This window comes from Periplaneta americana, chromosome 2, assembly GCF_040183065.1.
Source record: "Periplaneta americana isolate PAMFEO1 chromosome 2, P.americana_PAMFEO1_priV1, whole genome shotgun sequence".
Classification (NCBI taxonomy): Eukaryota; Metazoa; Arthropoda; class Insecta; order Blattodea; family Blattidae; genus Periplaneta; species Periplaneta americana.
In genome coordinates this window covers 101,184,141-101,198,363 of record NC_091118.1, presented here as the reverse complement: position 1 = coordinate 101,198,363, position 14,223 = coordinate 101,184,141, and the positions used below count along the sequence as shown (strand labels likewise).

Genomic DNA, 14,223 nt, shown 5'->3' with positions numbered 1-14,223 from the left:
TCTAGTAGGCTCCGAGGAAGGTGTCAAGTAGCACCGAAACAGCTGTAAACCGCATATGCTTACATAATTAACACGAGTAATATCGCCATTTAATCAATTACACTAGTCTGCGATGAAATTCCTGCCTCCAAAGTTTTAATGTTTTTAGGGTATTTTTAGCATGCTGAAATCAAATTCAAAGCCAAAAAGTTCCTATCACGTACCATTTTTTTGTTATTTTAATTTTCTTATAATATATGACGACAATTTATAGCGTAATTATTTAAACTGTAATACTTTAACATATGTAGGTTTAGTATGTTAGGATATGAAAACCAAATGTATTCAACATATTTTTAAGGTGTTTATATTGAAAACCAAGGACACTGGATGTTTCTTAGCAGATAGGGGGTGCAAGGACATAAGGAAGTTAGGGCGAAATAACGTGCAGCCTTGTCATTATTTTTATTTGTGAAAGATAGAAATGTCAGCCACTCCTTGGTGAGAGACTGAACTCAACTCGTCTAGTTTCTCTCACATTTCATTAGTCTGCGTTTCATCTGGAAACGAAACGAAATCAGTTTGAAGCTTTATTGTGGAGTAGAATGTTGAAAGTTTTTAGTTCAGTAAGAAAGTATTTACCATGTTGCATCGAGGATGTCTAAATAATCCAGACCACTTTTGTTATATAACTTATATAGGATATACACATTGCCTAAGCAGAGGTATAATATTACAGATTTTGTGAAAAAGTCATACCATGCCTATTTTGGAATCAAACTTGGAGACCAAAGTAAAGCTTGTGCACCACACAAAGTATGTAGAGTATGCACTGAAGAACTTCGTCATTTGATCAATTGGAGAAGATCGTTGCTATCTTTTGGAGTACCTATGGTTTGGAGAGAACAGTCGAACCATAGTAATGACTGCTACTTCTGTTCGTGTGATGTGAAGGGGTACGATTCTAAACATAAAAATCAAATCGTGTATTCATTTGTTCGGTCAGCCATTTTATCTGTACCTAATGTACTAATCCCTGTACGACCAGAAAATCTTAAACAAACATCATTCTATTGGTACTGACAACGTGAAATAGGTTTTAAATACTTTTTCTCCGAAGATGATAATCTTGGATATTGCAGTAATGTGAAAGAATTTATGCTAAAACTTGGACTTCCAAACTATGACCTAAGTGAATGGAGACTGTTCATTAATGCTTCCAAGCGAAGTTTAAAGGATTTCCTCCTTCATAACGGAAACATTTTTGGTTCAGTGCCCGTTGCCTATTCAGTGATCCTCAAAAAAATCATACACAAATTTGCAACTGCTGTTATTGCGACTAGACTATAAGAATACAACTGGCAAGTTTGTGATGATTTCAAAGTTCTTATTATGTTGCTGGGTCAACAATCTGGTTTTACCAAATTTCCATGCATTCTTTGCCTGTGGGATAGTAGGACACGAGTTGATCACTGGACTATGAAAGACTGGCCACCTCGACAAAATTTGGAAGTCGGTTGTAAGAATGTTGTGCGCCAAAGCCATGTGAGTTCTTCTAAAGTTGTGCTGCCATCTCTCCATATCAAGATTGGCTTAATGAAACAGCTTGTAAAAGCTTTAATAAGGAAGGAGGCTGTTTTAAGTACATATGTGAGAAATTTCCACTACTATCTGAACCAAATTGAAAGAAGATAGACATTTAATGGTCCTGACATAAGAAAAAATGTCTGGTGCAGCATTTAAAAACAGTATGGATGAAAAGGAGAAATCAGCATGGATGTTGTTTTGTGAAGTTGTTTCAAAATTTCTTGGCAACAAGGATCCTAATTACCGAAACATGTGGCTAACATGTTTGAAGCATACAAGGGATTTGGTTGTAACATGAGTATCAAAATTTTCTGTTTTCCCAGCTAGATTATTTCGCAGAAAATCTAGGATTTTTCAGCTAATAGTAAAATGAACGATTTCACAAGGATCTGCAGGAGTTCGAAAGAAGGTACCAGGGACGCGGGAACATCAGTATGCTTGGTGATCATTGTTGGATGTTAAAGCGTGAAATACCTGAAGAGAAACATAAAAGAAAGAGGAACAGGAGGTTTCTCAACCAAGAAGCAAGTGGTGTAATTTTTTGTGTGATATATTGTGCTAATTTATACATCCAATAGTGAAGTAAACAAGACAAAACAAACCAAAAACACTCTAGTGACATGTATGAACAACCATACACGTAATTTCAGCAAGTTGTGTCTTTTAAATATTGTTTTTGAATTTGAAATAAAAAAGTGAAATGAAAAAGTTTGTGATGAAATTCACGTAATCATAAAATACATTTAAGGTGATTTTGCAAACAAACCTGACGTGATACAAGCAAACGGATTAAAAATTCGGATTCAGCACATCGACATTATATAAAATTACATTACTTAGTTTAGGCAACAAACACAAAGTTGAAATTCGCAGGCTAGTGTTATTTATACAAATTTAATTTTTGTTATGATTAAGAAATTCCTTCATATAATATGTGACAAATCTGTATACTCAGGTAATTTCTCTCTCTCTCTCTCTCTCTCTCTCTCTCTCTCTCTCTCTCTCTCTCTCTCTTTTCCCCTATGTGCTAATTATTACAGAGCTTGCGTCGTCAATAGATTCTTCCAAAGAAAATATTGCAAAATATGGTTTCCTCCTGGAAGAAAGTACATAAAGGAAACTTATATGACATTAAATTGTACTTTATAAAATAGTCACATTCGAGTGATTAATTTCATAAGTAAAAATATCGAACTAATATTTTTAAGATATTTAATTTCAAAGTACCAGATTACATTACTGAATACTTCCTTTCTAAAGGAGTAATATTTTACATGAATTATTTATTAATAAATTGAAGGATTTACCGAAACACATCTCCAGGAATGCTTAATGACGATAGTACTTGAAGGGACAATAAAATAATTGCACATGGGTGTTGTTAAGGGAGATCATGAAGCAAAGAATTTGGCTGATATCTTGAATTCAAGAATTTGTCTCTTAACAATATATCGTCGGTTTACAAGCAAAACACATTATGTCAAAAATATACCAGTACTTCTGAGAAGACGTTTTTGTTCTGAAAAAACTAAATTCTCAAAATATTATTTTTAGTAAGTTGTTTCTCTTTATGTGTATTTCATTTTCCAGTTATTCTAATTTTATACTCCTACATTTTGTACATTATATACATCTTTTTCTTAGATGTAATATTTTTGTTTTTTGCTTGTAAATCGACGTTATATGATGACTGAACTTCATTATATTAAGGTGCCAGTAGAGTTGAGTTTTGTTGACGAGATATTCTGTGTCTTGATGGATCCAAATAGCACGTTGGTTTCTGTCGAGATGTTTAATTGGAATGTAATGAAACCAATATTTATGATCCACCTATAGTTTCTATTTTCTTGTGCAGATGACTCCGCTGAACCATCTGCATGTGATGCCTTCTGACGATAATTTCATAAAAGTACAATAATTACAATTTTACAAGCATTTTCCTTACAAATTTGTAGAAACAGATTCTACAGGTGTTTTACATAAAAAATTATAAATAAACAAGTAGGTACTAATTAATTTTGAAAATTTTGAACAAATAACTACAAATTTACAGGTATTCTGAAAGCTTTTATAAATTATAAATGTGTAACTGTAAAAATTTAAATAACTTTAACCTAGATAACTCAACTACAAACCTATGTTGTTATATATGATACCGGTACTTCAGACGCAGACCTTTCAAGAGAAAACTAAATTATGATTTTCAGAGCGGATTTGAATTTAGTGTAAGATTTAGGATATCAGCAATAATGCTGGAAGAAGAGCTCAGTATCATTGGGCAGAAGATAAAGTCAACCTACGTACTTTTTGAAATCAGACACTGTCATCAAAACAACATTGTGCGTTGCTCTTTATTGATTGGGCTAGTGACTACGAGTATAGTGCAGCGCATTCTGTTGTAGCACCTGAGAGTATCTCATTATTATTATTATCTAACCAACAATATAAGAAATAAACAAATGATAGTCAAATTGCAGGATTTATGACACTGTATAAATTCTTTATGAAACATCTGTACCGGTAATTATTGTACACGTTACATTACATGTGTCTATAACTGTACTATTATGGAATAGATCTCTGGTGTTCGAAAGTAAGAACACTGTTGAAATTCTGAAAGTGACTTCTCAGTATCTTGGTACCATAAGTGCCGTGGATAATATCATCGTCTTCCCAGATAACTTTTGTTTATTGTCAACCAAGAGGGCTATAATAGAGTCCTGTTGTGTCAACAGAAATGGTACTGTAACTGAAATTTTTTCGTGATAACTGGAAGAAAGGAGGAAATAATTCCCTATATTAATTTACATCGAAGTTTTATAATATAAAATTACTGGTACCGGTACCTATAACAAATTAATGTGTCCATTTGTATTTTAATTTACATTTTATTAGCGTTTCTTATGTCGATGGTTTTCAATTGATTCTTTGTTTAGTGTCTGCAAGATAATAGAATAGAGAGTTGACGAATAGGAAGATAAGTCCAACCTTAGGCTACTTTAGTCCTATTGTGTATCATGCCATGACAAATTAACATACATTCTGAAAGAACATTGGGACAAATTGTTTCTTTTATGCACGTCATGCACAGTGAATTGTCGTTCCATTTCAAAGACTCTGTCGAGAAATCATTCAAAACTCAATACTACACCAGTGCTGGATTGAGCTATGCACGGCCTGTATCAAAACATTATAAATGAGCCCCAAATTTATAAAAAAAAAATCACATAAATATTTAAAAATAAGTCAATTAATTGAACAGCAAAGTAATGTAATATTTTCACTTGCTATTCAGCCAGTTAAACATCAGTGCATTAGAGGTGGATTTAGCCTGGCACGATTTTGAAAAAAATTAATAAGTACTTATGAATAATGAATAAAGTACCCAGTGAAGAAAGCATTTTTTTTCTGGCTCAGATTCAAATTTATTGTGAAGAAAGCATTTTTTTCTGGCTCAGATTCAAATTTATTATCTAATAGAAATTTCATGCATGAAAAATAAAATTGTTAATATAAAAATATGTCTGCTTCCTCCCTCTCCCCCCGCCCAGATTAAAGCCTCTGGGACCGCCACTGTTGCTACATATAAATACTGTCAAATGTTAAAATTAACATAACTATAATTTAAAAATTAATTCTTCTAGAGTTAGGATAAGAACATTTGTTGATGATACTGAAAATGTTTATTTAACACAGAACTTCATTAGAGTGAGATTGTTCAGTCTAGTGCCCCTTAGTTCCTTTTTAAATTCTCTTATATTTTGAAAACAAGCGTTCTCCACTGCAGTTAGTAACCATGAGTGATAAATACATGCACAAATCATCTTCTGCATTTAGAAAACGAGACTCCAAATAATTGTCAGTTACCAAACGTTACAACTGTCAATCTACAAGATTTTTTTTGGTGCCAATATGAGAAACAAGAACAGTTTTCAACAGTTCAGTAAACTGCATAACTCTTTACCGAGGCTTTCTGTCAGGTTAGAACCGTTTAAGGATTATCAAAATGATTACGTTGATGTCAAAGCAAATTTCGATCAGCACACCGAAATTGTGAAAACTCGGTGATAAATTTGAATAGTTACGAAGAGGAGAATTTCTCTCCAAGGTTTTCGAGTAGGCCTATATCTCAACTATTTAAGCTAGAAAGGTGTAGAGAAGTACAGAGTGCTTATCGGATAGGACATGGGGCATCCCTTAAGCACTGCAGCCTGATGATGCTTTTTGTGCACCATGATGAAATGAATTCCGTGTATGATCTGCCAATCTTCACAGTTCTATATATTATGTATGAGTCGCCACATACCCTTCAGGAGAAAGGTAAGAACCTGCAGACTTACCGGTACAGGTACCTCTTATACAGAACTATGAGACGTCTAAAACTCTGACAAACAGCGATATGCATCTACTATGGGTGGCGGACAACAGATCCGACATCACACAAATACAGGAGACACCACATTTTTCGATACACATATATGATAATGAAAAGGGAATTTTGGGAAGTGTTAGTGAAATGACTAAGGGCAAACAGGAGAACCACGAGAAAAATCCTTACAACATTGGCTTTGTCCACCACAAATATGTCCATCATCGAGATATGAACTACGGTCTCTGCGGTCGGCATAAGCTAAAGTTTTAATAACTGAGCAACCAAGGACCAAGCAGGCTTAATTTTTAGCTATTTATGACACGTTTTAACCTGAAGGTGAATTAAAAATGAACGACTTTCTTGTCTTCAGTCAGGTCCCACCCCACCAGATACTTTATAAATTTTGTACAGGCACAGATTTTACATGCTATTATTATAGTTAGTGTTCAATTTCAAATCTCGTAATGGAATGGTTTACCCTTAGCAAAGCAGGGTGTGTTCATCAGGTGACTATGCATTTGATGATGATGATGATGATTGATGATGATGATGATGATGATGATGATCACTGATTAAGACCAATCTGGATTTGATAAATAATGAAAGTAAACTGTTAAACAATTAATCTCTTGAATTGCCTGGTGAGACTGAGCAAAAGAAAGATTTTTTTTTCCTTTAGGATAGTTGATTGAACTCATAACAAACAATAGGAAGCTTAGCACTTGATGCTAATTGTGCATAGTTTAGGAGTGCAGCTACTGAATACTATTACAAACTAGAAAAAAAAAAACTTTATGACTTGTTGCTCTAACCTGAACACATTCTCCAACATGCGGTGATTGTGGTTTTGTTCTGCTATATTATTACACCTAGCTAAGATCTCTGTCACTGTCTGGAAAGTTAGGTAAGCCACAGTAACTCGATCCTGCCACAGGATGTCCTTCCATCGTTTCGTTTTGAATTTACATACAGGACTTCTGCCCTTCTTAGGCGGCAAAGGAGAGTTACTTGCCACTCTGTAGCTCCCAAGAGAAGACGAATCTACGCCACCTGCAATCAACAGAGTCCTGAGTACTTAATCCTGCCAGTCAGATGCAAACATTAATTACCAAAAAAGTTGTTCTTCTTTCCAACATTACATTCAGGTATCGTAACTGAAACCTTCCTGGAATTCTAATACTCCAGCAGAGCTGAATTCCGTTTCTGAGGCTGAATGTCATATAACCAATTTTTTTTTTTTTTTTTTTTTTTTAATTCTCACATGATTTCAATATTCTTGTTTACTATGTGGTTCATAGAGATCAGCTACTTCCATATCATCAGCACCTATAGTTGTTAATAACAGGGATCATTTATTGTTTAAAGAGCTGTAAGTATGTTTTGTTGAAATGCAAAGAGGAAAATAAATTAGAGTGAAACTTTGCCTTTTTTGTCTACCCATAATGAAAACACCTGGAAGCCAGATTCAATAGTTTTGTGATAGGATATAAATGAGAATGATGACTAGTGAAATTTAATTTTTTATTTGAACCCTTTCATTCTGTGACAGGGTCCTTTCACGTTCCTCAAATCTAAAGTCATTGTACCCCGAATTTATTTCTCTTCTGAAGAAAGTCGTGCTGCACTTAAAATTCATCTGGTGTTGGTGAATCTGAACCCGCGATTCTAGAATTTAATGAAAAGCATGATAATCAGTTCATTTTAAAGGACGACATTATCAAAAAGGTTCCGTAGAAGTATTTCATTTAGCATATGAATGTATAATATACGAATTATGAGTATAAATGGGCTAATTTGAAGTTGAATGTTATGAATGCAGATTTAAATATACGTACTGTATAAAATAAATCCATAAAATATGTTAGCTAACTTACTATGTTTATTACTTATTTGAGGAAGGGCGTACATTTATAAAAAAATACAGAATAAAAACAGACAATAAGCCTACTAATATATTATCGCAAGATATGGGTTTATTGACGGAGTACTGTGCTCCTAGAAAACACATGCACAGAATAGAACTCTGTTATGGATATGCTAGGTATAGGCTTAATGTTCCAGAGGAAGAGATCATCTTTTAGGTTTTTATAGCTCAGAAGATATAAATTGTTTGATATCATAACACTGGGGCAAGGAATATCACAAAAAGATTTACGGAGTTACCTTCTGAAACTGGTTAAGATTGCAAGGCTACTGCTCCTTAATTAATTTCGCTATTTTAACATATAAGAGTCACAGATGTAACTGGGCCCCTGGAATTTTAGTACTGATCTAACCTGTCTGCATTATATTCTCATTTCAATTCCAACTACTGTTCCTATTTTCAGGGACGAATTTAGGTATAGTGCCGTCCCTAGGCAGTGCTAAAATTTGCCGCCTGCCCAACTCCCACAAACAGTTCGCCATTATACAGGTCATATTTAGCTTAAATTAGTTTTAAATGAAATGTTACAATTCAGAAAACAATAAATTACTGGAATCAAAATACATGCTTCTCACTTGTGAATTATAAAGATTTTCTTCCCACTTTCTTCACAGAGAAAGCATTGATGATGTCATCAAAGTCGATCTGATGAAGCACATCATACTCGATGCAAAGAAACATATTCAAACTTATTCACTGTTGAAACAAAATTGATTTGTGAAAGGAAGGCTGTGGTTTATTTTTAAGCATTGGTTTTGTTGGTGGTATAATTATTACGAGTATTTCTTACTTCGATAGGAAGTACAAAGTAAATTGAAAAATAAACTCCAACTCTTTGTGGAATAAACCTTTAATATCGAATTATATAGTGCACATGCTGGAAAGTGATTAAATTAATAGTCTTGTTGACGATATATTATATAGGAAATGTAACTGTGTGTGGTTACTATTCATAGCGGTCAATAATAAACACATATCCAATTTGATTTTAACAATGCATTCTTGTTTATACAAGCAGTTAAATTTAAGCAGTTCTATAGTACCGGTAATAGTAATGTAATACCGGTATTACAATATAATTATGCAGCTCCACACTTTCCTTTTACTCTTGCCGCAACCGCAACAATGCGACAACAAAACAATATCCGACTTCCACAAGGTGTTCAAGAACAAACTTCAGAAAAGATTTACCAACAAGTGTTTTAAAACAAATTTCACTGTAATATGAAAATGAAAAAAAAGGAAAGAAAAAAAAAAAGGAAGAGAGAGAGAGAAAATGTCGCCCCCATCCCCCATGTAATTTGCCGCCCTAGGCAAATGCCTAGGTCTAAATCCGGCAGTCCCTATTTTATTCTCGGTTGTTCAGTACCTACTAGAATTACATACCGGTACTGGTATGAGGGTTATTTGAAAAGTTCATTGCCTGACATATGAATTAAACTAGGATTATTCTGAAACAATCTTTATTTCTCAACATAATCTTCCCAGAGATTCACACACTTGGTCCACTGGTGCTGCAATGCTGCTATACCCTCCTTGTATATAAATTCCTCAAGGTCTGCAAAAAAAAAAAAAAAAGTCTGCTGCTGCGATAACTTCTTCATTTGACGGAAATTTCTTCCCAGCCAAGTCAGTTTTGAGCTTTGGGATAGGAAAAGAGAGAAGTTTGAGGGTGCGAGATCTGGTTAGTAGGGGGGAGGGAGTGTGCGGCAATAATTCGAACCGTAGCTCATGTAGTTTAGCAACCGCAATTGCAGATGTATGAGAAGGTGCATTGTCGTGATGAAACAACACTTTCTTCTTGGCCACATCTGGCCTCTTCTAGCGAATATTCTCTTTTAGTTGCTGCAGGAGATTTGAATAATATTCTCCGGTTATTGTTCTCCTCTTTGCTAGCTAGTAAATCATAATTATCCTCTTAGAATCCCAGAAGACGGACACCATGACTTTCTCAGCTGATTGAACAGCTTTTGTTTTCTTTGGAGGCGGAGAAGTGCTGTACTGCCATTGTTTCGACTGTTGTTTTGTCTCTGGTCTGTAGTAATGGATCCAGGTTTCATTGGTGGTCACAAACTGCCAAAAAAGCAGACGGGCTTTTGTTTCGTTGTTAACAAGCTTGGAACCCATCTTGAGGAGATCTTGGACATGCCCAAGACATTGACTAAGATGTGGTGCATCCGTTCAGTTGAGGTATGCATAACCTCGCTAATTTCCAGCACTTTCAGTCATTCAACACTATATCGTGAATTTTTTCTACGATATGTTCTACGATATTTTCACTTGTTGCTGTTACTGTCCACTGTCTTCCACACTCTTTCGATCATGTTAAACAGTGATGCCAATTCTTTCACAGTCGAAAACGCTGGAGCAGATTCCCCTAATGTAGCAACCATGTCTGCTTTAATATCTGTTGGACTCATTCCCTTTTTTGCGAAATATTTAATGACAGCACGAAGCTCAATATTTTCCATTTTTGTCAATCTGTTCGGCGCACTAACTTCGAAATTAAACTCCCTACACAAAAAATGGTTAACAGAAAATTATTATTTTTCATACTTGAACTAATGTAAAATGGCCACTAACAATGGTGGCATTGTGATACGTTTGCAATATCATCTATGTAACATACCACGAACTTTTCAAATGCACCTCTCATAAAATAAGCTTATCTGAAAGGTAATACGGTTTCCATTCATAAATGTAACAAAAAATGTACAGTATCAGAAATTATGAATGACTTTTGATAGGATTTTTTTGTATGATAAAGCATAGGGAAGTTAATCTAAAGTGTATTTTTAAAATCTAATAATGCAGAGGGAAAACATAAAATAATGTCAAATATCAATTTTGAAAAATGCATATAAGCTTACAGACAGAAAATTTATCCTGCGAAAACAAAAATAAATTATATTTTGAAGGTTTCAAACACAAACCTCCTGAGATATAGCTGAATAAAATACTGAAGTAATTAGCTGTTCAAAAGTTGGATATTTAGTCAGGCGTAAGTGAAAAATGAGGACAAATTTTACAGTGGCAATTTATTAAGTAACAGTACCATATTAATGTATTATTAACACTATTTGAAGCACTTTCGATGTGAGACGTCTATTACTCGACCTGCAAGGCGTAGGGTGTAAAAAAATTATGATTTTATGAAAAAAAAAAATCAAAATCTGATTTTTATTTAAATCAGATTTATTTAATTTAAATCGAATTTTTTTAAATTAAATCTTTGCTTACAAATTATTATTTGAAATTATTCTCAGATTGATGTATGTGTCATTGTTTATGAAGTGCCTAGGATGAATAATGAAATATCAATCTAAATAGACCTACTCTGTTTTAACAATATTTCTAATTGGAGTATGACACATTACAACATATTAATTTGAAACCAGTTCTAGCAATTATCGCTGTAAACAAACCGTAGCTTTATAGCAGAATGCAACAAAAGGAACTCTTTGTAGCATAACAGAATTTTTGTAACCTGTTTATCTTTAAAATATTACTAGTTATGCTAGTTTAAAAGAGGAAATACTGTACTTGGACCAAACTAACAAAGCTAACAGAATTTCGGGCTGCTTAGGAGACATCATTTGGAAAAATAAACATCTAAGAATTTATGTAAAAGTTAGAATATATAAATCAGTGATAAGATCAGTCTGTTCATATACAGCATAAACTAGACCAGAAACAAGTGAAACTAGACGTCTGTTGGAAACATGTGAAATGACAGTTTTGAGGACAATAGCAAACACAACTTTAAGGAATCAAATTAGAAGCGACAAATTGAGAAAAGATTTAGAAATAGAACAAATACTGTACCCAATTGGATAAAAAACAGAAGAAAAGAATGGGATGACCATATAACCCAAATGACAAATGACAACAGTAAAAATAACCAAGGACAAATTTCCAATTGGAAAGAGAAGCACAGAACGACCAAAGAAAAGGTGAAAAAACATAGTAAGGCAGTGGCGAAGCTCTTAAGAGGCTTTTGAGGCTTTGCCTATTCAAAAAAATTGAGTTATTATTCCTAGTAACAGTAGGCCTATAAGTTTGTAATAACAATGTATCCTAACACTTGGTTGCACTCCGATCCTTCCATATATTAAGTTCACTGTTGGTAGACATTCCAATATGGAGACTGTAGTGCGAGCAGCGAGGTTTAAGGCAAAAAGCCTCTAAAGCAGTGGTGGCTGATTGACTGAGGCAAGTGAGGCCAGGCCTCAGTCACTTGGCTTAACTGAAATCAAATTTTGTGTTTATATAATATATTAGTTATTTGAATGAAGCATATATCGGTGTAGAAGTATTTGAAAACTTTGTGATGTACATAAACCTGTTTTGCAGTAAAATTTGTTCCTAAGGCCAGGATTGCTTGTGCCGGATCTGGCTTGTGATGTATATGACCTGTTTTGCAGTAAAATTTGTTCCTGAGGCCAGGGTCGCTCATGCCAGTTCTGGCTTCTGCATTTCGTTTGTTTTGTGGGCTTTGAGGTTGCCGTTGAAACATAGCTCAGACACAATTCGTCTGGCCTAGTGGCCTGGTCAGCTTTCACTCCTCCCATCCATTGGCCGGCCTCAAGGGTGGAATGGGTTGGGTATAGAAGTGGTGACTTGTCTTCCTAAATAGGCCATAAATAACATAAAAATTCCCCTCTTTGGCAGTCAGAGACCCACACTGTTCTCTCCCCTTATGTCTCAGTTTATGACTTAAGCGAGGGTGTTGTACAGTAGTGAGTCTGGTCCGATATCGGGAAAATATAAACAGAAATAGATGCGAAAATAATGATGATGTAGTTAATTCATTGTTAGAGTGTCCTTTTTCGAGAATAAATTATTTTGAAAGAAAGGTTTTAAATAAAGAGAAAGCCTACCGAGATACCTATGCCATCACTGACAAATTTTTCTGACAGATAATCTTAAAACTCGAGTTTCTATTGCATCCTGATATGGGCAACATAAATGGTTAAGTGGTAATGTGGTGCAAAATAAACTAAAAAAAAAAAAATAAACCTTGTTTGTTGCTGTTAAAGGAAAACAATAAGAAAGAAAGAAAGAAAGAAAGAAAGAAAGAAAGAAAGAAAGAAAGAAAGAAAGAAAGAAAGTGTCTACTGAAAGCTTCAGCAATCTGAAAAATATTTCCAGGGGAATTTCAAGAAATACTTCTTCAGCTGAGCATAATATGGATTGCTTCATCACACTCGAACAATCACTGAAACAAACTCACAGCATAACTTATTTGGTGAGTGACATTATTATTTTTCATTAATAGTAATAATGATAATAATAATAATAATAATAATAATAATAATAATAATAATAATATTAATATTAATAATAATAATAATAATATTAATATTAATAATAATAATAATAATAATAATAATAATAATAATAATAATAATACAGTAATAATGGCATTAATAATATAATAACAGTACTAATTAATATTATGAATAAACATTTCCTATGGGAGGCACTTAAACTGGTTGCATCTGATTTCGGTCACCAGCCACTACTGCTCTAAAGACATGGCATGGCTACGACCTTGACTCACAAGCTTGAAGGGGACTGGGAGAGGGTATCGATTCGTTACACCTCCATAAGGGACGAGGCTAGCCTTCCGTCACAATATTATGTCGCGCTATATTGATGTTCCCCATTGGCAAAGTTAAGGTGTAAATAGTGCATAGGCTGAAAAAATCTGCTTACCTTATATCTTTTTATACAGCAGATGTTTCTCTCCTTTTCTATCGAAATATTTTTTGTGACACCCCCAAACAGAATACAGATATAACAATATAACTTATTTGTCTCAGAGCACCCTGTTAGCCAAGGATATTTCTTATACCACGAAAATTGAAAATTTCTATTTTGTCTTCCTCCATCTACTAATTTAATATGTAAATGTAGTGTTGTTCTCCTGTCATATCAAACTAAAACGGTTTCTCTTTCAATTCTACAAATAAATAATAATGACTTCAATATTTTCTCAGTACCGGTATGAGCCATTTTACACAAAATTAATATAATCTTCATCTTATGATGTTTGGTGACGTATACACGTCCGTTGATGTGACATATTAATGAATTTAAATACTATTATAGTCACAATCATGCCATGGTATGAAAGAAAAATTTCACAACCTCGAGCGAGAATCGAACCTGCGACTTCCTGTTCTCCGGTCAGGCGCTCTACCACTGAGCTATCGAGTTCGTCTCACGCCAAAGGCTTGGAATTATCCTTTCATACTGGCGACTCTGTTATAGAGCACTGTCCATAGCGTCTGATCTAGTCAGCACTGCTTATGGGTTGAAAGAAACTTTACAAATGTAATCTTCATCTTACGATGTT

General features: G+C 34.2%; 1 protein-coding gene across 4 annotated transcripts in view; it reads right to left on the bottom strand.

Annotated features, from left to right (window-relative positions):
* The window catches only part of LOC138694468 (uncharacterized), a 175,800-nt gene that overhangs the window by 84,766 nt on the left and 76,811 nt on the right, over positions 1-14,223 (bottom strand). For all 4 annotated transcript variants that reach the window (XM_069818210.1, XM_069818212.1, XM_069818213.1 and 1 more), the window contains exon 4: positions 6,751-6,988. In XM_069818210.1, coding sequence (XP_069674311.1) covers positions 6,751-6,988 — 238 coding nt within the window. The remainder of the gene's footprint in view (positions 1-6,750; positions 6,989-14,223) is intronic.